Below are 25172 nucleotides of genomic sequence, written 5' to 3'. Positions count from 1 at the left end.
GTTGTATTACTGTAGACAAGAGAATTTAGGTAAAGTATAATTAGTAACTAATTAAAAAGTGTATTAGTAAAAATAATTATTATTTAGTAAAAATAATTATAGATTAAGATTAAGATAAGTAAATAGTTTAAATAAAATTAAAAAAATTATAAAATTTAAAATGCGATTAAAGTCTATAATTATATTTCAAAAAATAAAAAGGATAAGTTATATAGGACGGACGAAAATAAAAAATATGGACAAATTATGTGGGACGGGGGAGTATTTTGTAGTGTAATATTCTAATTAATTAATATTAATATAATTTTTACATAGTAAAAAAATTATTTAAATAAAATTTAAATTAAATTAATCATTGTTAAATAAAATTAAATTATAAAATTGAAAAAATTATTAAAAATAATACTTCCTTCGTCCAGGGCCAAATGAGTCATTTAGAATTTTGTAGAAAATTGAAAAAATTATTAAAAATAATACTTCCTTCGTCCAGGTCCAAATGAATCATTTGGAATGTTGTAGTAAATTAAAAAATAATAATATTTTATTACTTAGTGGAAATGTGTAACAGATTTTGATATTTTTGTCCTTTAACTTTGGGGCAATTAGCTGATAGTTGATAGCTGTTAGTCTGATTCAATTTGCTGATAGATGTTAGCTGATTCAATTAGTTGGTTTGACTAGCTGATTCGATTAGCTGTTTGTATTAAAATATTTGGTAAAATAACGGTTTGATATTAGCTATTTATACGTAAAATGACAATTAAGGACATTTTTATTTTATTTTATTTTTTCTAATATATTCAATTGTGTTTATTTTGAGTTTAGAATATTTGAAATTTTTTATTATTAGTTATTGAAAATTGTAAAAGTGTTATAAAATATTATTTATTTTTATTATAGTTAGATTTAAAAAATAATATATTTTTATTGAAATATATAAATAATTTTTTCTATTAAAAATAATATAAAATATAAAATAATATTTTTTTTGTATATATATTTATTATGTTAATTAGCAATTAATTCATTATACTTATAATTTTCAATAAATTTAATTTTTTTAATTTATTTTTAGTATAAAATTTATATAATGTAATTTTAATATAAAAATAAATTATTAATATTTCATTTTTTATTTTATGTTTATTTTAATAAATTTATATATTTTATAATTAACATTATCTATATATATAAATTAATTATTTTAAATTTATAAAAGTAAAATTATAATATAATAAAATATTCTAATATAATTAATAAATAATCAAAATATATTTATTTGTGTAAAATACATAATAAATTTTTAAGGGCATATAAGGAATAAAAAAATTTAAACTAAAAAAGTTATTTCAAACCGCTGGTTAAGTTAGTTTTTCATAAATTAGTTTTTGGGGTCAAAAAAGCTAATTTACCAAACACCTAAATTAGCTGTTTGGCTGGTCAAACAGCTAAAAGTTGTTCAATAAGCTAAAAGCTCTTCAAAAAGCTATTTGTCAAACACCCTCTTTATGTAAAGAGTAATTGTATGTTTGTAATTTATATAAAAGTTAATGATAATTTGGTATTGAAGTATGATTATTTTTACTAAAATAGAAAAATGATACTTTGGAGTAAGACGGACGAAAATGACAAAAAAAAATACTTTGAGTTGGGACGAATGGAGTATATATAAACCAGTCATTCAAATTGTAACCAACATTTTTAAATCGAAATGGACAGTTAATAAACCTTAACCAAAATCGTCAAATCGTAATCGAAACCGTTATTCGTAAAGTTCGATTTCGATTTAAAATTTTGACAAATCATAATTGACGATTTATAACCGTAATATGCAGGTTGAACGTTTGAATAAACCTAGTTCTATTTGGATGGCACAATATTTAAACTATGTCCCACAAAAAGGTTGTCATGATCTTTTTAATGTTATCTTTCAATATTAATTATTCTATCAATACGTAGTAGAAATCAAAAGAAAATGACAAAAATACGTTTATTAGTCTCTTATAGTACAAATACTTTGTCGAGTAAATTATTCATATATTAAGATATTTTTAATATTAAGTATAATGACGGAAAAACCAAATAACAATTTTCTTGCGGGACGGAGGGAGTATTACGGATATAAAATAAATATTAAAAACATTAAAATATTCTTAGGAATGTATTTGTGTAATAATAGAAAATAATTCCTCCGTCTAACACAATATTTCTATTTTTTTTATTTTCGTTCGTGCAAAAATAATAATCGTATTTTTATTTTTAGTAACTCACTCTATATATTTTTACAAAATTATTCTAATTTTTCATAATAATTACATCAAGTAGAGATTTTTTTTTATTTTTTAAAAATATTTTTACATTCACTATTAGTATAATATTATTATTCCTTAATTCTATAATAATATTTCCGTTCAAAAACAATAGTCTTAGTTGGATTGAGCAGGTAGTTGGTAAAAAATATAAGTAAAAGATTTTTTTGTCCTTATGAATATATTAATGTAAAAAATAGTGATAATTGTATAATTAAAAAAATAAAAATAATTTTATAGTGATAAAGATTATTTATATAAATAAAAATATTATTTTAAAAAGAATAAAAATGTATATTATTGACACGGTGGAAATATTATTTTTAAAAATGATTGGAGCCATAGAGATAATGGAGAAAATCTTTTCAAGGTGACGATTATACCCTCAGGGCTGGGCCCCACCAAAGAGCCGCCAAATCCAATAAAAAATCCGAAACGTGTCCGTTCATCTCTCACCATTAGTGTCGGACACGTGTCGAGATCTTACGTCATCAGGATGAACTAATATCTGGCGGTTATCAGTTAATCCATCCTACCACAGACCTTCGAAGCTTTTACCAGACACACTTCCAACCAACCGTCCATTCCATCCATGGTTCGCTTGCACCACAAATTCGTCTTCTCCATCTCCTTCCACATTCGCAGGAGAAATCAGAGACGCCAGAATACCTAAAAGAGCCATAGAAAAAGCACCAGGGGGGGTCGGATCCCCCTAGGGTCCTTGATTGTTCGTTTTGATCCACCTGCAGAATTAAGAGCAGCCTCTGCTCTGTTTCTCTGTCGGCTCGCAGGCACATACACGCGTTGGGTATGTGAACCTGTTTTTATGTCAGATTTCAGATTTGTTCGCGGTTGAGGAGATTTGATTGTTTTGTGTTTGTGGTATTGATGGATTGATTGATTGATTGATTAATTGGTTGCAGGAGTCGTGGCTGATTTCTCTGTTTGATCTCTCCTTTTATTAGCAATTCCTCGAATCGTTGGGTTGAATTTGAGTTGGGAGATCAAATGACGACGGATTGCTGGCACAAAATCATGAGGCCGATGAAGAAAGTGTGGAAGAAAGTCTCCACACGTATGGGCCTTCGCAAATCTGGTAAGGTTTTTTTTCGCCCTTAGGGTTTAATTCCCGAACACTCAGCTGTTCTCTTTACTGCTAATTTTTTATTTGATTGAGACATTAAACATACATTCTCTGCTATGTTCATTTTCCTTGAACTTGTTTGCCCTTGATTGGTAGACTGATATCGGATAGACAAATTCCTGGTTGATTTCTTCGAGTTCGATGCTATTTAGTTGTTTTCTGGATAATCCATGATCTGTCAAAATTCCTTGAGAATTGATCAATCAAAGTTAAAAGAAAAATTTGTGGAGGAGAGGTAAATTGTTTCCAAAACCTGCAGAAATTGAGTTGAACAACAAACATTTGTAGTACTGCTACATAAAATTTCCTGATTGTTGATCATTCATTCTTCTTGTATAAAACCAGAAGCAGAGTTTGAGATGTTTGGAAATTCACAGGTCACGTAAAGCTTCACCACGACGTCCTGCAATGCGAGTATGAGGATGTCCACGTCTTATGGGACATGCTCAAGAGAAAAGACATAGACCTCTCAAGAAGCAGGAAGAAGGGACCCTTTTGGGACCTGGTTGAATGGGCAAAGCACTCTCCCTTGATTTGCCGAGCTGCTTAATCGATCATCCATCCAGTTCCCTGACGGTACATGATCATCGTCCATAACTACAAATGCAATGCATAATATCGTCGTTAAGTATATATATGTATGTGGGTGATTCACCGGAAGTGCATTATCATCTATATGTTGCCGTAGTCGGTTTGTCTTTTTTGTTTGCCTTGTATCATTCTTACAATTATAATTGTAAGAACTACCTTTGAAGCGTCGTGTTGTATCGATGTGCTCAAGGTGTAGAATGCAATTTGATGAATCTCCCTCCTTTCTAAACTGCATTTCTGTGTCTGTATAGAAAGATTGCCATCAAATGTGCCTGTGGCCGCAGAGCTATATTTCCCAGTATTTTACGTACTTGTAAGTGTTATGGAAAATGGTCTGTACATTTATAAAATATATCTGAATTTACATATAATGTGTGCTTTGTATTTGTGATTAAATAGTTGTACAATGTGATATTTTGCAAAGAAAAAAAAAAAATGAAAAAATTACTCCCTTAGTCCACGGATAAAGTATACATTTACGCAGATAAAAGTAGTATAATGATATTTTTGCCCTTGCTTTTTGGTATAAAAGTAATGATGTGATGTAAAGTAAGGGTGTGTTTGTTTGAAGGATTTTGGAGGATTTCCACTATTCATCCAATTTTTTCCCCCCAAAAACATCAAATCAAACGCCTATTTTTCATTTTTTATATTATACTAAAAATCAATTTTACATTCAAAACATCACATCAAACCCTATTTATATCACATCATACAACTATTCAAATTCAAAATTTTTACTATTCAAATCCCAATCCAAAATCCAAACCCCCAAACAAACACACCCTACGAGTATTTGTGAAAAAAAGTGAGGTATTTAATGAAATAATTATTTTGTAATTTGTAATTAAACGTCCAAAATATAAATATGTATACTTTGTAGCTGCTGGACAGAAAGAGTATATATCAAGAAAAAAATCTTAAAGAGAACACTAATATTTTTTTGTGACAAAAAAATTCAAATATGTTTATATAAACAAGGTTTTTTTTTTTTTTTTTCTTATCACTTGTATTTTCAATATATTCTTGCATTATGGAAATTGCAGTAATTTAATTATTATATTTCACTAAAAGAAAAATAAATTAAAAAATATAAAAAATGCATTAAAATATTAAAATTAAAACACAAGTGTATATATATATATATACACTTGATTCTGAAGGCTCTCGTCTCTCGAATATGTTGGATCAATACTTTGAAATTGATTTGAATACCAACAACTAGTTTTGTATTCTAAGATGAAACTGAACCTAAAAATGAAAATAATTAAACTCAATATGAATTAATATTCAATTTAATTACAATAAGATAATCTCTTTTACATATTCAGTTCGATTATTTTTCTATTTTCTTTTTAAAGATATTAAAGTAGTGTAAGAAAGATAGGCAAAGGACAGGACTAAGATGGGACCCACTCAGGGATGCGGCTAAACGCAACCTTAAAATAATACCACTAACTTTTTCGCCTTTCTTATTATTTCCTTAGTTATTATTAATGTACTATTGCATAGAATAAATTTGTTCCACATTAAAAGAAATAATAATAATAATAGTAGTAATAATTTCATTTGTATTAATTATTCCCAAGAAGAAATCAAAAAATGACAGTGATGGCGTGGATTACACTAGTGGTGGTGGTGGTAGTGATGCTTAGTGGGATGTGGACTGCACTTACCCTGTCTTTTAAATTGTACCCATCTTTTCAAAACCCAATATTTCATATTTCATAAATTTACAATAATCATAATAATAATAATCTATCTAAATGAAAACATTTATCCTTAATTCAAGGACAAGTACCATCGGGAATGATGAGAATATTGCCTGCAAAACAGTAACTGACCTCTGCCCACATAAATAAAGATACAAAAATTTTGAACACTGATAATTTCAAGAAAATGATCAATAAAAAAAACATGTACCAACCTTAGTAGTATTAGTTTAGTAGTTAGTACTCAATATTATAACGTTGTTGTTATAATTGGTGTTTATTTTATTAGGTCGAATAAAGTAGTAGCACATTCTGAGTAAGGGTTACAAATAAGTAGGGATTAATTAAATATTTTTTTTAAATTTTTATTTATTAATTAGTCCTCTCCTGGCTCCAAAAAGCAGCGCAATATATTATTTATATATTTATTTATACTAATTTTGGTTTCGTTTTAAGCGAAAAGGTTGAGCAGCTTTGGCTCCTTTCTACTGAACTCCGCCGTTACTTCTGATCCGTACGACGCCGTTTTCCCTACCACCGCCGAATACGGCGATTCTCTGCCGCGCACGGCGGTCGTCGGCTGGCTCCTGGAAGAGCTGCTGCTATGGCGTCCACTCCACGCGAAGGCCTCCGATTCTTCATCTTCGTGGTTAGGATGAACAATTCCGCCGGAGATCGGTACTGGTCGCAGCGCGCCGCCGTCGAGAACCGTATTCACCGCAGCCTGACAGATGTGCCAGTTTCCGGTGGATAAAAGCCCCACCGCGCCGCTCACCGGATTCACCGTGCGACCGCAAGCCTCAAACAGCAGCGATTGAAACAGAGCTGATGAATACAGAGAGACAATTCACAAAATTAGGTAAAGCTCACAACATGCAGCAGAAAACACACACTCTCCAACACTCTTTCTCATTGCAATTACTAATTATCCGTTTAATCAATTCACCAGGTCTTTTGGCTTCCGCCACGGCGGAGACGAACGAAATGAGATCGGTGCGGCCGAAGAACTTGGAGACGAACAGAATGGCGTTGCCTTGCGCCTGCGGACTCTCTATCCATTCCAAACACGGCTTCAGCACGCACCTCTCGCTGCAACCTCTCCGTAAGACTCTGCATCCATTGCAGCTCATCTCAACTCCTAAATCGATTAAATTTCCACTATCTTCCCCGCCTCAATCTTCCTGATTTCTTCTCGATTGCTCCAACGCAGGCATAGGGAATGAGAGGGATTTTGCAGCAGATGAAGCTGCGGTTAATTATAGAAGAAGAAGCTGCAGTTAAAAGTAACCATGGTTAGGTTCAGTTCCAAAATTGCACAGATACAAATTCTATATTCCCAGCCCAGATTTTGATTTTAGGCCCAATTTCGGCCCAGATCAAAATGATGTCCAGGCCCAATAAGGTACGCTCTCTCACTCACATGATTTTCACGTTCCATTGCAATCTTCTGTTGATAAGGCAGGCAAGGCAAATAAATGAAATAATCATAATCATAATCCTATCCCACATAATCAAATAGTTTAATACGAATATTAAAATAAAATAAAATCTATTATTGAAAAGATTAGGAAAATAATCTGATAGTGGGAATGGCATGCTCTTCTTCGCTGGCACCTTAGCGATAACTACGTTAGGCCAACTAATAAAGCCGTGGCCTATCTGGACCGTCCAAATTGGACGGTCTAGATTAAAGCCACGCCCAAATCATACACAGGTAACAGGTTAGACCTAAACGACGTCGTCGTATCAGCTCAGGCAGTCGGCACTGAGTTGACTTCTCCGTGAAACGCGCTTTTAAAGTAACACGATTTTAGTGTAGCTTTATTATACGTCTAAGTTATCGTAGCATGTAAATTGAGGAATAACAATTAGCAACAACAATTGTCCAATTGAACAGTGGAACGAATAAATTATAATCTGAATTCAATCAAACAATGGCTGGCTGTGATCTATTTACACCAAAAATTTTCTCACCCAATATTACATAAATCATAAAAAATAAAATAAAAAAATATCATAACAAAATATTGAATTTTTAATTTAATTAAAATACACGAATAAATAGTTTCTGACAGTTGTCCACTTCAGAAGATTTCCAACTTCGCCGGCGTCGGCGCAAGCCGTGGCTTCTTCGCCGGATAGGGGCTCTCGACTTCATCGTCGGCGGCGATACTCCGCCAGAGCTCCGGCAACGCCGGCAAGTTCAGGTCGAAGCCCCGGTGACTGACGGAGGACCCAACCCCCTCCGATGAAGTCACCGCGCTGCTCCCGGCGCCGGCTCCGTTCCCGCTCGGCGCGCCGCCTTCATAGTGTCGGCGCTTGTGACCTCCCAAAGCCTGCCCTGTCGGGAAGCACTTGTGGCAGATGGAACACTCGTGAATCCTACTGCCGCCGGACGCCGCCGGGACGGCGGCGCCGGCAGCTACGACGGGGGCGGAGGCGGCGGAGCTATCGTCTCCCGCCGTCAGCTTCCGGTGGCTGGCTTTGTGCCCTCCCAAAGCCTGGTAAGAACCGAACGCCTTATTACATACGGAGCACTTATACACCAATTTTGACGGCTCATCCGCCGCCGCCGCCGGCGGCGGCGGCGGCGGCGCACCGCCGCGGGCGAGCATGATTAGGCAGAGTGCTAAATACTCTTCCTCAGTCGGCTCGTGGGGGCCGTCGACGCTCCGGGTCCTCTTGGTCCTCTTACCCTTGGTCCACGGGACACCGGCGGCGGCGGCGCCGCTGTCGAACTTAAACGACGCCGTCGGCGAATTCAAAGCTTCTAGAGCCATCTCAAGAAACAAATGAAATGAAAGAATCAAAGTTGTAGAGAGTGAGAATGTGCGAATTGGGAAGTGGGAAATGAGTAGTGATATATATAAACAAGTAGTTGGGTAGGAAGTGTAAGGAAATTGCGTGACAAGTGTAAGGAACCCAACCCAACTAAAGACGGTTACTCACTCAAAGGTGTACAAGAAAATACATATAAATAAATGCTTACACACACACACGTACATCTATAATATAGATATACGTACACACTTGTGTATCTATCTAATGGTGTAGAAGACTTGAGGGCCAAGTGGAAGATGGTGACGACGACTGTGCTGGGCGTCGCCGACTCAGTCCGAGTCAAACCTTCTACGCGGTCCACACCACTATTTCTTCTACGGTCCCAGGACCTCACTCCCCACCTATAAACACCGTTTGTTGAAAAAGAGAGGCTTCTCCAATGCCCCCTGGTCCGCGACTCCGGGTATTCAATCCTCACTTTTGTTTAATTTCATTACCCTATATTTGTAACAAAACCACTTGCTAATTTTAATTTAATTACACATTATTAATTATGAATAATTAATATTTAAACTTGTAATTAGGTGATAAGAGTTGAGTAGGAGTGGCTAAGCCGCCAGGCGGCAAGTGGGTTTGTGGCTGAGCAGTCGGCTCCGGTAAATCTACACCGTTGATTAGGTGGACTCCACACTGTGTACGGTGTGGATTGTCGGAGCTTTAAGAACGTTCTTTTGATGGTAGTGCTTTGAATGTGCACACGTTCATGAACCTTCTTAGTGTATGCTTCCGATGATCCAATGGTCATTATCTAAATTTTCTTAATTATATATAATCGTAATTATTTTACAAATGACTTATATAAGTATTTATTTATTTATTTATTTCATTTGTACTGGAAGTTGTACAAATTTTACTTGACCAGTGGGTGGGTGGGTTGGGTGACATTCTCATGGTGTTAGAAGAGTGCCTGCCCAATTAATATATAGTTATCGTGGCAATTTTGACTTTCTCCTTACACACATTCAGAATTATTTTATTTAATTATTGTGAAATTTAAACAACAATATATATCAACAGCAGTCACTGTACAAATAACTGCAATTTTATATAGAAATAATTTCATATTAATACATTTTTAATATTTTTATTTTTATTTTTATCAAATATTATGATTATTTTATTGCAATATACCAACCATGTAGCAGCTCAATTAGTAAGGTGACGTCAGAAGTGACTTCAAAGTGAGTGCGTTGTCCGGCACATTATTAGACCACTTGTCATAATATTATTATTATTATGAACTAAGAGTGTCTCTGCGCAATTGATCAAGGAGGATAATATTATCTCAAATACATTTATACTTCTTTCCGTCCCTTTTTAAATAAAACTTTTGAAATTTTGTAATAAATTAAAAATAATAATATTTTATTGGTTAATAGAAATATATAAGAAGTTGTGATATTTTTTACATTTGATTTTATTTATCTGTTTGTTTTTTACACAGAATTTTGATATGAATAAAATAAAAAAAACTAAAATAACTTTATTAGTATTGTGTGATATAAAGATAATGATATTTGTGTAATATATTGTAAGTTATAAGGATATTTTTAATGTTAGTAGAAAATACAATTACAAAAAAAATAAAATAAATACTTTGTTACGAGACAAACTAAAATAGAAACATAGATAGATTGTTAAAGGACGGAGAGAGTATATATTATGATAATTTTTCTTTTAAAAAAAGTTAAGGTGTTTTAATATTAATATATAATTATTTTTATAAAAATAGAAAAGAAATATTTTTAATCGAGACAAATGAAAATTGTAAAAAAAAAACACTTTGAATTAGGAGCGTGTGAGTATTTACATTGAAAAAATTAATTTTAGGATAATACTATTATTTCATATATTCTAACTATATATTTAATCACTTAAATCGCTCTGCTCCCCTTTATTACTTTCTTAAATATTATTTGTTTCCATTCTGCTCAATTACCAGTGAACCGTTTAACGTTTTTTCGTTTGTTTGACTCATCTGTAAATATTTTCTCTAATTTAATCTTATAATATAAAATCTCTAAGTTCAACTTGAAAAATCACAAGTATAATATAATATAAATGTAATTCAAACAGAGTATTTTTAGAGTCTACACTATATTTTCATCAACTCAATATTTGATCATTTGCAATATGTCAAGATTCAAATATATTTAATCTATTATAAAACCCTAAAATTTCCATATATCAGTGTGTAAATATCACCACAAGCCGATTTAACAAACTTTTAGAGTTCGATTTTGAGAGAGGTAAGTGCTGAGGGTGTATGTTCACATTGTTTGTGGCCGTTTTTCTTTTTTTTTTTTTTTTTTAAAACAAAATCATATGTAACTACTACATTAGCAGAAATCGTAATATCCCAAGATGAAAAACAGTAAAAAACATAACAGAACAAAAAAAATGATAGAGTGTAGGTTCATGCCCAAGATAGAATTTCAAACCATTGGTTTATCTCCGTTAAATTTCGGTTTAGAAGATGACTCCTAATAGAACTTCTTCAACTCTTTTATCGCCTTGTCTGGTACTCGAGTCTCAGTATCAGTATAACAAAATAGCACCAATCGTTTAAGTTCAGTTCCCCACAATAGAAGAAGCTTTACAAATTCTACTTAAGTTCAACACTCACAAACCCTTCAATTTTCACAGTTTTGAGGTTGTTGCAAAGAATATTACGCTTCTACTCATCTTTCAAATATTCCACAGTTTTATACATCTGCTCAACTCTCGTTGAATCACTAATCTGACTACACCTTGGGGACTTCCAATCAAATAAAAATGTTTGTGGCCGGTTGTGAGGTTTTTAGGTTGATTTGTTTGTATTTAGGTGATTTGAGGGGTTAAGGTCTTTAGAAAACTAGCAAATGTAATATTTGATTGATTTTAAAATTTTGATAGAATTAAATCAAAGTCTAACATGAACATAAAATAAGAAACACAATTTTTAAACTGCATATTATATATACGTCAGTTGGTTAAATTCTTGATTTATTTCATAGTATCTCGTTTTGATATAGTCCATGTTGTATATATTGTTAGTCAGTTTATGGCTTCTCTGTGCATATTACTCCCTCTGTCCCTCTGTCCACGTACAAAGTAAATATTTATTTTTGCGCGATGATTAAAAAATAATAATATTTTAATTATAGTGGGTAGTTAAAGTGGTGTAATGATATTTTTACCCTTACTTTTTAGTGTTAAAGTAATAATATGATGTAAAATAAGGATATTTGTGGAAAAAAAAATGACGTATTTAACGAAATATCTATTTTGTAATTGGACATCTAAAAATAGAAATATGTATACTTTCTAACTTGACGAAGGTAGTATTTTGTATTGTATTCACTATGTCATAGGTATGCTTTTTCATGATCTATATTTTTCGGCTCACTCGTTCTTGATTTTTACAGGATACTCTAATGTAGATTAGATAGGTAATTCAACTAATTGTCAATCTACTATTGGTTTTACTTCTTCTTATGTGATTCTCTAGTTTCTTGGCGCAGTAAAAACCTCACAATTGTCTCTATGTTTAGTGTTGTGTATGATTATTGGACTCTCGTTGATTCTACGTCCGAATGTCTATGGCGTTGTTGGTTATTGTTTGATCTTGGTGCCTCAGTTCTCAACTACTATTCTGCACTGCGATAGTCACAATGTCATACAAATTGCACATAATAATGTCTTTCACGAACAACTTATTTTATTTTATTTTAGTTTTTTGGTGGGGGTCATTTTTACACTTTTGTAAACAACCTTAAATTAATATTTATAACACCTCTTTAAATTTGAGAAAATGTTAGTGTATATATTATTATTAACTGCCGATCGAATCTAATACTCTACAAATTAGATTTGACAAGAAAAATCACATTAAACGAACCATGTATAACAGTAATCTGGAAGCGGAAGTTTAAACCCTAAACTCACGGTTATAAGTCCTCCCCATGCCACTACCACTAGACATCCAAAAATCACAACAACCACAGTAACACTATTTTATATATATAGAAAGAAGTTAGAATAAAATAATGTGAATTAACCCATAAGCCTAATCAACCCTTCATATTTCCGCTTAACATGATTTGTCCTACCGTCTATTTTGCAGATTATAAATATAATATAAATATATATATATATATATATATAAAGCATGATTCATTAGGTCAACCAAATATATATATTTTCATTTAATTATCAATATAAAACAACATTAACTATTTTAGGTTTTCTGTTCACAAAAATATTATATATTCATAGTTTATAGATTAATTACTTAGGATTTGTTGATTTGAAATTAATTTAAAATATAATATTTATTTAAATTTTAATTTAAATAATATTTTATTATAAATAGTACTCACTTCGTCACATAATTATAGTACGGTAGGTTATGTTTGACACGAGATTTAAAAAATATTGATATTATATTAATAGTGAGTAAAAATTACGGATAAAATTTTTTTTTTTGCCATTATGAATATATTAGTGTAAAAAGTAATGACATAATAATGATGAAAATATAAAAATAGTTTTATAATTATATAATTATTTACGAAAACGAGATTATTATTTTAAAACGAATAAAAATAATAAATAAGACTATTTTATTAAGACAGACATTAATATCTTTTATTATAATATTTTGTATGGGACCGTGGGTATATATCAGAAAATTATTCTCAATATCATATCTAAGTGTGATATCCCACTGTGTTTTATTTCCACCAATAAATAAAATATTTGTGTCAGCCAAACAGGCCCTAGGGTACGGGGTACCCACCCTACCTCTTTACCTACCCCCATTCTCACTAATCCTCGACTTTCTTTTTCATTTTCCAGACTTTGCCCTTACCGTCCATTTAAATACCGACAATGTACTCTCTGTGTAAGCCCGCATCCTGTCGGATCCTCGAGGCTAAAATTGTCCCGTCAGAAAAATTCAACGTTTGCCACTCGGTCAAATCGGTTTCGTTCTTACGTACCGCCGGCGGATCGAGGGAAGGCGGCGGTAGGAGGCTCACTCCGACGATCCACGAGCTCCGGAGAGTGATTGCAGCAGCGGGTGTGGCTATGGCTTCTTCAGATGTTGACGGCAAGGATGATCGTATTGCTCGGATATCCTCCACCATTCGAGTCATTGCCGATTTCCCCAAACCAGGTGGGCTTGAATCTGCTTGTAGTGGTTGAGATTTTGGTGTTTGGTGTGGATTATTGAACTGAAGTGTGGTTATATGTATATTGGGGGAAACGTATGCGGTCAGGGATTTTGTTTCAGGATATTACGACTTTATTGCTCGATCCGGAAGCGTTTAAGCATACGATTGATTTGTTGGTTGAGAGGTACAAGGACAAGGATATTAATGTCGTTGCTGGTAAACATTTTTGGTGCTTTCTCGCTTATATAATTTGGAATTGAGGAAATGTGTTGTTCTGTGTAATTTAGGTTACGGAACTATGCTACACTGTTGATTACTGATTCTTCTATTGTTGATTCTACAAACGGAGAGCAATATGTATATATATATATATATATATATTGGGCGTAAGAGAGCAGTGATGTCATTGAGTTTGGATTTAGGTTGAAATTGTGGAAATTGTGAGCTTGTTTATTGTGCTTATAATCTGATCATAATAAAAATATCAGGAAGAGTTTTCCAGAGAAGAACAGATTTGTGAAATTATACTGCAACTTATCACATCAATTTAGATAATGTGTAGGTTTTTCATGTTGATTAAATTGGTAGTTCTTTATCATGCTTTACAACACTTTGCTGCGCAATACCGTTGATATTGATCTTTAGACTATCCGAAATGACCCAGGTGTCGAGGCTAGAGGCTTCATATTTGGCCCCCCACTTGCATTGGCTATCGGTGCGAAATTTGTTCCGATGAGAAAGCCCAAAAAGTTACCTGGTATGCATATGTCTTTTTATGTATTCACACAAACTAAATGATGTTCTGTTCTAAGTTAAATGCCTGGTTTCTTTGTATGGGTCTTTGTAGTCTGTTCTTTAAGTGGTGCTCGATCACAAGTCTCTGATGTTCTTCAGTTCCGAATTTCCAACTTTAAGTACAAGAAAATATGCAGTTTTGTTTTGTATGTTCGCCCATGAAAATGGAATTTGGGTATACATTTTAACATTAGGAGTATTTCCTTGTATTAGTTTCTATGATTCTTGTGATGTCACTATTGCATACTCTTAGATTCATTGATGCAGTGGAGTCATTCTCTTCTCATTATGATACTGTCGGTTTAATATTACCTTATAAAAGACGCTGGGTGAAGACAATCACCATTTTTAAGTATTGATCGCCATTTTTCTGGATGTTCTCTTAGGCCCTGTGATATCGGAAGAATACTCTTTGGAGTATGGAACTGACATAATGGAAATGCATGTTGGAGCTGTAGAACCCGGAGAGCGGGCTGTTGTAGTTGACGATTTGATTGCTACTGGAGGAACCCTTTGTGCTGCAATGCGTTTACTTGGTATGATCCTATTGCTCTTTTCCGACACAAATGCATTACATTTTTTTTGTTCGTTAATCTATTGATGGAATCACTTTGTGGGAATGTAAGCTAAAATGCGAAGAATTACAAGAAGTTTTTATACAAATGGTAAACCATGATCCTGAAAGACAGCTTTAGTTCGATGCCTAATATATAGTTCCCTCGAGTTTTCTGGAATTTGTTGTTTGTTCCACCATTCGATAAATTGCATTACCTTCTATATGATTCAAGATCAGATTTCATTACAGCTTTGAATTGATTATAACTATGATTGATCAGAGGTGGTTTTAATTTTTATTTGCAGAGAGGGTTGGAGTCAAGGTCGTCGAGTGTGCTTGTGTTATTGAGTTACCCGAATTGAAGGTAAAAATAAAACTACCATATTTTCTCCGTCCACTAGATAAAGTTTAATAGTACCTAATCATAGACTACTAATTAATTTGTTTACTTATGCCTAACACCTAAAACCTTAAAAACAAATACTAGGATTGATTGATTGATGATGTCGGGAGCTGAGTGCAATTGTTTTGGATTCTTGCAGGGCCGCGACAAGTTGGGCGACAAGCCATTGTTTGTTCTTGTGAGCTCTTCAGCTTGAAGAAGATGATAATAATGGTTTTGAGGTGTGATCCTAGTAAGGTATGTGTATGTTCATGTCCCGATTGCAATGTCTGTCCGTCGATCGATCGATCGATCACTTTATTAGGTTAACATCAATACATCCAATGCTTGTATGCATCCGACCCCAATTGACATAATGAATGGATGCCCACCCCAATTCAACTTTCTCCCTTTGGTTTGTATTTTTAAGGTTATTATTTTTCGTTTTATTGTTGTTTTAAGTCATTAAGTGAAATAGTAAGCAAAATTGCCCATAACTCCCTTGCGGTTTTGAAACTCAGCGTAAATTTCCCTCTACTTTAAAAATTGCATGACGTCTCCTTATACTTTAAAAAATGTTGTATCAAATCACTTTGTGATTTCGAAACTTAGCATAAATCCCTATTTTACTTTAAAAAATTGCATGACGTTCATTTGTACTTTAAAAAATATTGCATAAAACCCTCTTGCCGTACAAAACATATAGATAGGAAATCATCTTCTTATCACACGAAGAAAATTTCATGGTGGTGGGGTTTCATGCAATGTTTTTTAAAATATAAGGGGTATCATGCAATTTTTAAAGTATAGAGAGATTTTACGCTGAATTTCGAAACCACATGGGAGTTATAAGCAATTTTACCGAAATAGTATGATCTTTCTTGTGGAAATAACAAAAAAAATAAAAACTGAGAAAAGTTAACCCTATTCTTACTACATCAAACATCCAATTTATTTTTCCAATTATATGCTAAAAAGGAAATAAATAAATATTCTAAGATCATACTACACCCTTATTCAATCCGCTGTCGGTATATATAATACTATTTATTAATTATCTTTGAAAATTAATGTTCCATTCATGTATATTTATAAATTGCTTTCGATATAATTCATTTATAATACTATTGAAAAATACACATTACATCAAATATTCATTTCATCTCATAAAATATTATATCAATTAATTATATTATTATCAAAATTTTCATAACTTCAAAATAAATAAATAAAAAATCACATCTAAAAAAAAATGCCTAAAGTAATAAAGTTAAAACTCTAGGCCGCACTTATATATATATATTGAAAATGTTATGATATTTTAATATATAATAGTAAAAAAAAATTGAATTGAAATTAGTGATTTATATGTACGTTTATGAAAAATAAAAATTGAACTTGATATTCTATAGACTATATATATATATATATATATATGTATAGGAGTAATAAAATAAAATTAAAGAAATATAAATTAACAGACCTTAACTCAGTATAATTTAAAGGATTCTTGCATTGTTATACAAAATATAGTCGTTATAGCTTCGTAATAATAACTTTAATACGTCAATTTACACATATGCCTGGCAGCACTACAGCTTATTTCGATTTTCATTAGATATGCTCTCTGAAAGAAGGCGAAACCGTGTTTGTTTCAACCACAGCCGATGCTGTTGGACGGCTTGTCGGGCAATTTGCGTATTTTAACACATGTAGTTTAATGAATTGAGAAAATTTATTTAGTTGATCGACATGAAAGATTTCAAATCCTCCTTAATAATAGAAATAATATCTAGGTTAATAATAATAATAATAATAATAATAATAATAAAAATCTTTCAGTGAGTTAGAAATTGTTACTCGAGCACCCATAGAACTCATTGTAACAGATAGAAACCTATGCCAAATGAGCAAACTAAACTTCAGTCATTGAACTCATTGTAACAGATGGATTTTATTCGCCACATGGGTGCGTGTGTTTGTTTGGAGGTATGGACTTTATGTTTGAGATCTCAATAGTAAAAATTTTGAATTTGAATAGTAGTACGATGTGATATAAATAGGTATTGATGTGATATTTTGAATGTATAATTAATTTTTAGTATAATATCAAAATTAAAAAATAGATGTTTCATTTGATATTTTTAGAAAAAAATGGAATAATAGTGTATTTAAAATTCAATTCCCAAACAAACACACCCATTTCATCTATAATAAATAAATGAAATTTCTTCACCCCGCATAAATTAAGAGGGTGTTTGACAAAACAGTGTTTTTAAGAGTTTTTAGTTTATTGAAGAGTTGTTAGTTTGACCATCAAAAAATTAATTTAGGTGTTTATAAATAAACTTTTTGAAATACCTTATTGGCCCCAAAAAATTAATTTCTGAAAAGCTATATAACCCAACGTTTTTTAAAGAACTTTTTAATTTTAATTTTATTTATTCCTTATTTGTCCTTCAAATGTTAAATTTATTTCACATACATATAAATATATTTTATATAGGTATTTGATTTGATGTTTTTGGGGGAAAAATTTTGGATGAATAGTGAGATTTTGTCTAAATCTCTCAACCGAACACACCCTTAATATATTATTTATTAAATTATAATTATAATTTTATTTTTATAAATTTAAATTAATTAATTTTATTTGTAAACTATAATAATGTTTTAATTATTAGTAAGGGTATTTGTAGAAAAAAGTAGAGTATTTAATGAAATATTAACCGTCCCAAAATAGAAATATGTAAACATTGTAAGCGGTAGATGGACGGAGGGAGTATTATTTTATTTTTATAGTATTAAAATTAAATAAAATAGAATAAATTTATTAAAAACTATAAATATAATAAATTAATCAATAATTAATATAATAAATATATATACCAAAATTTTATTATTTTATAGTTTACATCATTCTTAATAAAAAATATTCATATTTCTTAATAAAAATATAGTAATTTCAAATAACTAATAATTTAAAAAAAATTTAAAATTAAAATATAAATATTCATTTTACACTAATATCAAGAGTTATTATATATATACAAACAGCGTTGCAAACACACCCTAAATCTATATTGGAAGAAAACGGCTGTAATATGAGCTTAACATAAAGCCTTCGTTTCATTCTTTCGGTTATCCCAACATCATTTTTCAATTGTAATTCCCAAAAATAATAATAAAAACTACAAAATATATTATACAAAAAATTAGCACTCATTATAAAAAGCAGTAGACTGCGGGGAAGATGATAATGGAAGCTCAACTCTGAGGAAAAGGTAGACCTGTAAGAATGCACATGATATGATAGACAAGAAAACTGGAAATACATACCACAATCAATCCCATAATTTATGTTTATAATCACACCTTAATAAATGAATGTTTTGTCCCTTCAATCCATTTATGGAATTAAACATCACTTCCACAATCCCAAATCATTACACATAATTGGTATCGATTTCTCACAAACATTGGGTACTTTCCTGGTTTACCGGTCATCGAATCCAACTGCAAAGTGACCCGCATTCTTATCCTACACATTTGCAAAACACTCGTAAGTCGAAAAAAAAGGATAAAAGCACTTTCCAAGCCAGAGTTATAGTTTCATTTAAAAAGAAAGGGAAGAAACCTGCGATTGCATCCTCTGCTTGTTCAGAAACTGCGTCCGCGCCTTGTTGATGGCAGAGTTCGGTGATTTGTACATCCTCTGTTGCATAAAGAACAAACCAACATACTCAAAAACAAGTAATACGAAGAAATTTCTACATCCGATTGCATTCATGTCCTACTCACCTTTTCACCTCCCGACATTCGATGCACACCCTCTGCTTGAAGCTTCCTCTTCGGTGTGAAACCAAATACATCCTGAAGAAATTGGTTCTCCTATACAACACAATATTTAGATAAATAAACATAAATATATATAGAGAGAGAGAGAGGAAGAGAGGAGAATCACACACCTGCATGTGCTTCACAAATCCTCCAGCAAGGAAATGTTTTAAGAAGTTTAACTGCAGCAGGTAAAAAATTATGAGCAATGTTACCAAGCACAGTTAAAAAGATGTAAAAAAAAAATAAAGACCTGTATCGATTGAGCCCATGTTTCAGTGCTAAGAGATTCCCCACCAATTTTCATTGCAATTTCGGGGGCATAACCGTCCTGCTATTCACAATAATAGAGTTCAACAATCCGCCGAAAGGAGACTAAGGGTGTGTTTGTCTGGGAGTTTGAATTTTGAGTTGGGATTTGAATAGTAAAAATTTTGAATTGAAATAGTTGTATGATCTGACATAAATAGGTGTTAATGTAATATTTTGAATGTAGAATTGATTTTTAATATAATATAAAAAATTAAAATATAGTTATTTGATTTGATGTTTTTGGGAAAATTTTTTTAGTGAATAGCTAAAATCCTACAATATCTGTCAAACAAACACACCCTAAGTGATATTCAAACCAATAACATCATACGTCTTACCTCCAGAAAATCAAGAATGTCGCGGAAAGTGTTCCTCTGGTTATTGAGATCTTTCTTTGCAGACCCTTTACCACCTGCCTCGGCAGAGAGGCCTCGCACTTTGTTGAGGACTTTATTTTTCAAGCCATGTATATGCATTGTTTTTCGATTCTCACTCCCATCTTCAACGGAGGATTCGCCAGATACTTTGGGTTCTCCACAGAACTTCTCCAAGCTTCCTATCTCAAATATTAATGCAAGTGCTTCGCCGGCTGCAATGCGCAGCAACCGGTCATCCTTGTCCAGCAGCGTGGAGAAGTACGATATAGATCTGCATTAACTCACAGGCATCTTAGCACTGTTAATAAGCTGTAAAACTCAACTAAAATTAATATCTAGAGAGAGAGAGAGGGAATTTACTCTTGCCAATTCCTAGAGTTAAGTGCCCATCCATTTACGGTGGTAAGAAGAAATGACCACGCAGAGACCACCATAGTTATCAACACTGGCGAGGGTTTAGCAGCAGCTACCTGGAAAATGAATGAAATTCTCATAAAAACATAATCTAGATATCGCGGGGATCATACATAATTAAGGTGCATACATTGGTACCCAATTTTGGGTGTGCCACTTGCCACATTATTTGCATTGATCTTTCTGTTTCCTCCGGTTCTTCGGCACCCACGAAAGTAATAACAGCCAAACACTCAAGCAACTGCGATTATATCAATTTACATATCTTAGAGGGAGCTATAAGCAGGAATAAACAATACAAACAGAATAAGAAGTGTTTGAGATACCGATGATGTCTTGGATGCCTCAGGCCGGGTTCGAAGAGCCTCTGATATTGGAGTGATTGATTCTTCGAAGATTTCTTTTGCATTCCTCCCAGGGCCAGTGGTCAGAGCCAAAATTCCTATAAAAAAGGATACAAAATATAACACTTGGAAACATACTAAGCATTGATGTATCGATGGAAATTCACAAAAGAGTAATAGAGGAAAACCTATCAAATGAGATGCCAGAGCGACCTCCTTTGCAGAACCCTTTTTAATTGAATTCAAACATTGGTGCAACAATGTAGCAAATCTATAACAAGAAATTAGTCATTGATGTTAGACTATATTAAGACTAGCCTATAACTATATATAACAAAAAGAAAAAGGAAAGAAATAAAAATCGCAGAATAAAGCAGTAGAAACAAAAGCACATACTTTTTTTCAATAAACTCATACTGCAAGCTGCTATTAAATGCATCAATAATTGATGCCAAAGCCTTCTCCCTGGTAGATCCTCTGCATACAGTAATAGAAATATATTCATCAACACAACGTATAGGTGAAACTCAACAAAATTTCTATCTTCTTTATCTTATTAAATATAAAAATCTACACAACTTCCTCATTGTTCGTTATCTTTAACACTTCAAATTTATTTTTATCTTTTTTACCCTTCATAAATTCCTATGATAGTAGATAACAAAAATTAGCAAATAACTACTTGAGGACAAAATTTAGAACAAGCAGGAAACTAGAAACATCGGCATTCTTGCTTAGTACAATGCAATTATGGATCAAAAGCTTGAACGTTCAACAAAGATGTATATGTACAACGATTATGGAATTGGCAAAATTAACCTTTTCTCAAACAAAGCATCCAACCATTGATCAAGCAAGGAGTCTTTTTCCACTTGCATCTCCTGGATGCTAAGCTCTGCCATGTTATCAAGCCGCAGAGATGACGAAGACGAGCTCAGACTATCAGTATCATCACTATCAAGCATTGCAGCATTTTTCTTCTGAGAACTTCCTGAAATCCCAACAATTAAAGCCAATTGAATCAGATTTCGACTTGTTGACATGTATGAAACCATTATCAATCTAGCAAGAACAATAACAGTATAACAACGCCCACCCTCTAACAAATTAATAAAGGGTTGCCATATCTGCAGAATGCTAACATTTAAGATGATCTTCAATGAAACGTGTTACCAAAGTTGAGCCAAAGGGGGTTTCGAACACAGGCAATAAACCAAAATAACATTAAATGAATCCACTTCCAAACATACAAAATTCAGTTCAAGACAGTTACAAGAAGTTCAAATAATCTTTAACTTGACCAAAGCAAACTCAAACCCAATCATCGCAATTAAAGCCCTAAAATTAATCCTTCCCCCAATTAACGACAATACAAGGAATCCCTAAAACAGCGAAGAAATAACATATAGCCCTCCAAATCCAACCCCGGCAACGAAACACAAGCTGCGCACCAACAACAGCAATTAAAGAAAAAACTTACTTCTACCCATCTTGAAGGAAGCTCGGATCCGAATCTGAACCCTTTAATTTCTGTAATCTACCGAAACTAGGTTAGCAAAAACGGACACAACTACGAGTAAAATCGGCACGATGAAAACAAACAATTGAAAAAGGGGAATCTTGAATCGAATCGAAGGGCGAGCGCAACAACAACTCCTTAATTGAATCGACAAACGACGCATCCATGAAAATGATTTTGGAGTAAATCGGCGAGAGATGGCCTTTTGTCGCGGTAGAAATCTCCGGAAGGAAATAAATGGAACTCAGCGATTGCAAGAATCCAATAGGGCAATATAACCACGCCGCTCCTTGCCGATCAATTAAGGCCTTGTTTGTTTCTAAAATCAAATTTCGTGACTCACAATTTTCTATTTATCGGTGCTTTAAAAAAAGAATTCTAATAAACGTGTAGATTTTTTGGAATTCAAATCAATTTTATGCTTTATTGAAAATAAAATAAATATATTGAAACAAAATTGGGTAGAAATTTATTAAAGATTTGCAAAATTTGTTGTCCAAACACGGCCTTAGCGACTAACAGCCACGAAATTCGTATCTATATCCCAGAACGCGAAGGATAGAATCATCGGCCAGGAATATTCGTCAAGTATACGGGAGGGAACAGGATTACTACTGTGAGGTCGATTACGTGGCATGATCCTAGCCATTTGTTTCTATAGTAGGTCCCACTTGATATACGGCACGTGCTTTGAAAGGCGGATGACGTGGCATGTGTCGGGTGGTCAAATCGTCACGTTGAATGAAAGCGTGTTGGAGCTCAACACGACGACTTTAAGGTGATCAATAAAGCGTGTCCTACAATCTAATTATTTTTATTTTTTTTAATATATACAAGGAGGCGTGACATTTAATTTTATTATTATTATTATTATTTATTTATTCTAGCCCATATCCTAAGTTGTTGTGTTAAAGCCCACAAGTTATGGGCCAAATTTAGGCCCACTTATGTTCATCCTAATACCCATGAAATAATAATTCTATACTTCAATTTTCCAGCAACAATTAACATAATGATAAATTATATTATGGAATCCATATAAGGTATTTTATAGATTTAAATTAAGATACATGCATTATAATACTTGTATTAACAAATGAAATTAAAAAGAAATATTAATTAAAATCAATTAATTAGTTATATGCATAGGTACTCGAGTAGTAACAATGCATGTAAATTAGGACCAAGTATAAATTAATAAGGTCGGATGGTTTGTTTGTTTTGAGTTTATATATAACAGTAGTTTGAATAGTTTAAATTTATAGAATATTATTTTGATAGAATATTTAACAAATAATAATATATTTTATTAAAAACTATATATTGTATATTTTTTTTTTAAAAAAAAAGTTTAAATAAAAGTAATTATATAGTACATAGTTAGGGTTAGGCGACAAGGGCATCATGTGAGAAGCAGCAGTATGCGCAGTGTAGTGACAGTGTATGATTTTTAAGACAAAATTAAACTAAACTAAACTAACTTTAGATGTAATGTACACTCGCCCACCCAGTCAAAACTTTGGGAATCCCCACCCCACCCCACCCCACCTCTATATTTTTAAAAATTAATTAATCAAATAATCATAATAATAATAATAATAATAATAATAAAAGGCAAACTGTAAATTGTACTGAAATTATAATAGTAAAAAATTTGAATTTGAATAATTGTATGATGTGATATAAATATGTATTGATGTGATGTTTTGAAAAAATTAATTTTTAATATAATATAAAAAATAAAAAATAGGTGTTTGATTTGATATGTTTGAGGAAAAATTTTTGTGTGAATAATAAAAATCCAACACAAATTCTTCAAACAAACTTACAATATCTTAGAATACATACAATTGACATGTGTGAAGTAAATTATACAAATACAATGATATTTTTTTAATGTTAAGTATAATAACACAAAAGACCATTAAATCAACATAAAAGAACAAAAATATTTCTATTAGTATCTTATAATACAAACACAATTATATTTATAAAGTAAATTATATAAATATAATGATATTTTTAATATTAATCACAATAACGACAAATGTAATATTATGTATATTACATTATATATCAAATATTATTAATTAAATAAATCAATTCTAATCAAACTTCCAACTCAAAAATTAATTACTAACCAAAAGCACCCCAAGTTGGTGACTAATCATCTTATTGAATGTCTTTGTCAGAGGCGGCTATTAGCAGGAGCACAGTGAGCGATCGTTCATGGCCCAATTATAAGAAAGGGCCTATATTTTAAAATAGTAATATATTATTATTAGATATATTAAATTTCAAAATTAAATTTTAAATTTTAAATTATATTTTTTCTTTTCCATAATTATCTAACTTAATTATAATTTTAAAATTATTTTTTAAACCCTAATCTCAAATTCAATCGTCGCCTTCACAATCCCACAGTCTCTTCTCTCTATTTCTCCCTCCAACCAGCCAGCGTTCACAGTCCCTCGCTCTTCTTCTTTTTTTCTCCCTCGGTTCAGCGACATAAAAAGATTGACAGACAATCCTCCTCTCTCTTCTTCTTTTTTTCCCTGGTTCAGCGACATAGACAGACAGACAATCTTCTCCCTCTCCTTCTTTTTTTCTCCCTCAATTCAACGACATAGATAGACAAACAATCCCCCTGCATCTTCTCCTTCTTCTTTTCTCCCTCAATTCAACATAGATAGACAAACAATCCTCCTCCATTTTCTTTCTTTTCTCATTCTGTTCAAGAACATAAACAAACATGAGACACACTGTGCCTTTTTTTTTTTTTTATGAATTAATTTAATAATTTTAATTCTCTTATCTATTAATTCTAATATAGTAATTTTATTATTTTTTCAATTCAGTTTTTTTGATAAATCGTTGGATTAT

The 25172-nt window shown here is 32.2% G+C and overlaps 4 protein-coding genes and 2 long non-coding RNA genes across 7 annotated transcripts; 3 read left to right on the top strand and 3 right to left on the bottom strand.

Annotated features, from left to right (window-relative positions):
* The first annotated feature begins 2852 nt into the window (after positions 1 to 2852).
* On the top strand, positions 2853 to 4491 carry LOC127265343 (uncharacterized). The gene is made up of 3 exons (XR_007841940.1): positions 2853 to 3117; positions 3233 to 3405; positions 3831 to 4491. It is a non-coding gene; the product is annotated as an uncharacterized LOC127265343 (long non-coding RNA).
* A 1716-nt stretch (positions 4492 to 6207) lies between these two features.
* On the bottom strand, positions 6208 to 6924 carry LOC127265341 (LOB domain-containing protein 38-like). Its single transcript, XM_051295096.1, has 2 exons — positions 6703 to 6924; positions 6208 to 6581 (listed from the first exon to the last, which is right to left on the bottom strand). Exons 1-2 carry the CDS (start codon positions 6884 to 6886, stop codon positions 6208 to 6210), a joined length of 558 nt encoding a protein of 185 aa, XP_051151053.1. The 5' UTR covers positions 6887 to 6924.
* LOC127265342 (uncharacterized) lies at positions 6472 to 9453 on the top strand. The gene is made up of 5 exons (XR_007841939.1): positions 6472 to 6615; positions 6706 to 6858; positions 6967 to 7158; positions 8811 to 9000; positions 9122 to 9453. It is a non-coding gene; the product is annotated as an uncharacterized LOC127265342 (long non-coding RNA).
* On the bottom strand, positions 7654 to 8769 carry LOC127265340 (zinc finger protein ZAT10-like). Its single transcript, XM_051295095.1, has one exon. It carries the CDS (start codon positions 8534 to 8536, stop codon positions 7841 to 7843), a length of 696 nt encoding a protein of 231 aa, XP_051151052.1. The 5' UTR covers positions 8537 to 8769; the 3' UTR covers positions 7654 to 7840.
* A 3870-nt stretch (positions 9454 to 13323) lies between the features above and the next one.
* On the top strand, positions 13324 to 15893 carry LOC127265339 (adenine phosphoribosyltransferase 1-like). Its single transcript, XM_051295093.1, has 6 exons — positions 13324 to 13755; positions 13859 to 13969; positions 14418 to 14510; positions 14935 to 15084; positions 15410 to 15468; positions 15647 to 15893. Exons 1-6 carry the CDS (start codon positions 13470 to 13472, stop codon positions 15701 to 15703), a joined length of 756 nt encoding a protein of 251 aa, XP_051151050.1. The 5' UTR covers positions 13324 to 13469; the 3' UTR covers positions 15704 to 15893.
* A 2886-nt stretch (positions 15894 to 18779) lies between these two features.
* On the bottom strand, positions 18780 to 22622 carry LOC127265338 (uncharacterized). 2 transcript variants are annotated; one of them, XM_051295091.1, is made up of 13 exons: positions 22251 to 22622; positions 21590 to 21761; positions 21167 to 21247; positions 20959 to 21041; positions 20753 to 20868; positions 20557 to 20667; positions 20373 to 20482; positions 19974 to 20283; positions 19577 to 19657; positions 19455 to 19505; positions 19288 to 19377; positions 19124 to 19201; positions 18780 to 19027 (listed from the first exon to the last, which is right to left on the bottom strand). In XM_051295091.1, the coding sequence occupies exons 1-13, from the start codon at positions 22258 to 22260 to the stop codon at positions 18983 to 18985; spliced, it is 1338 nt and encodes a 445-aa protein (XP_051151048.1). In that variant the 5' UTR covers positions 22261 to 22622; the 3' UTR covers positions 18780 to 18982. The 2 variants fall into 2 exon arrangements, with proteins under 2 accessions (XP_051151048.1, XP_051151049.1); XM_051295092.1 differs by having other exon boundaries at positions 19577 to 19654; positions 22251 to 22617.
* Between the last annotated feature and the right edge of the window lie 2550 nt (positions 22623 to 25172).

Source organism: Andrographis paniculata, unplaced genomic scaffold (genome assembly GCF_009805555.1).
Source record: "Andrographis paniculata isolate CXL003 unplaced genomic scaffold, ASM980555v1 Contig72END, whole genome shotgun sequence".
Taxonomy (NCBI): Eukaryota; Viridiplantae; Streptophyta; class Magnoliopsida; order Lamiales; family Acanthaceae; genus Andrographis; species Andrographis paniculata.
Note: the sequence above shows the minus strand (reverse complement) of the source record. Positions and strands in the feature narration are given on the sequence as shown.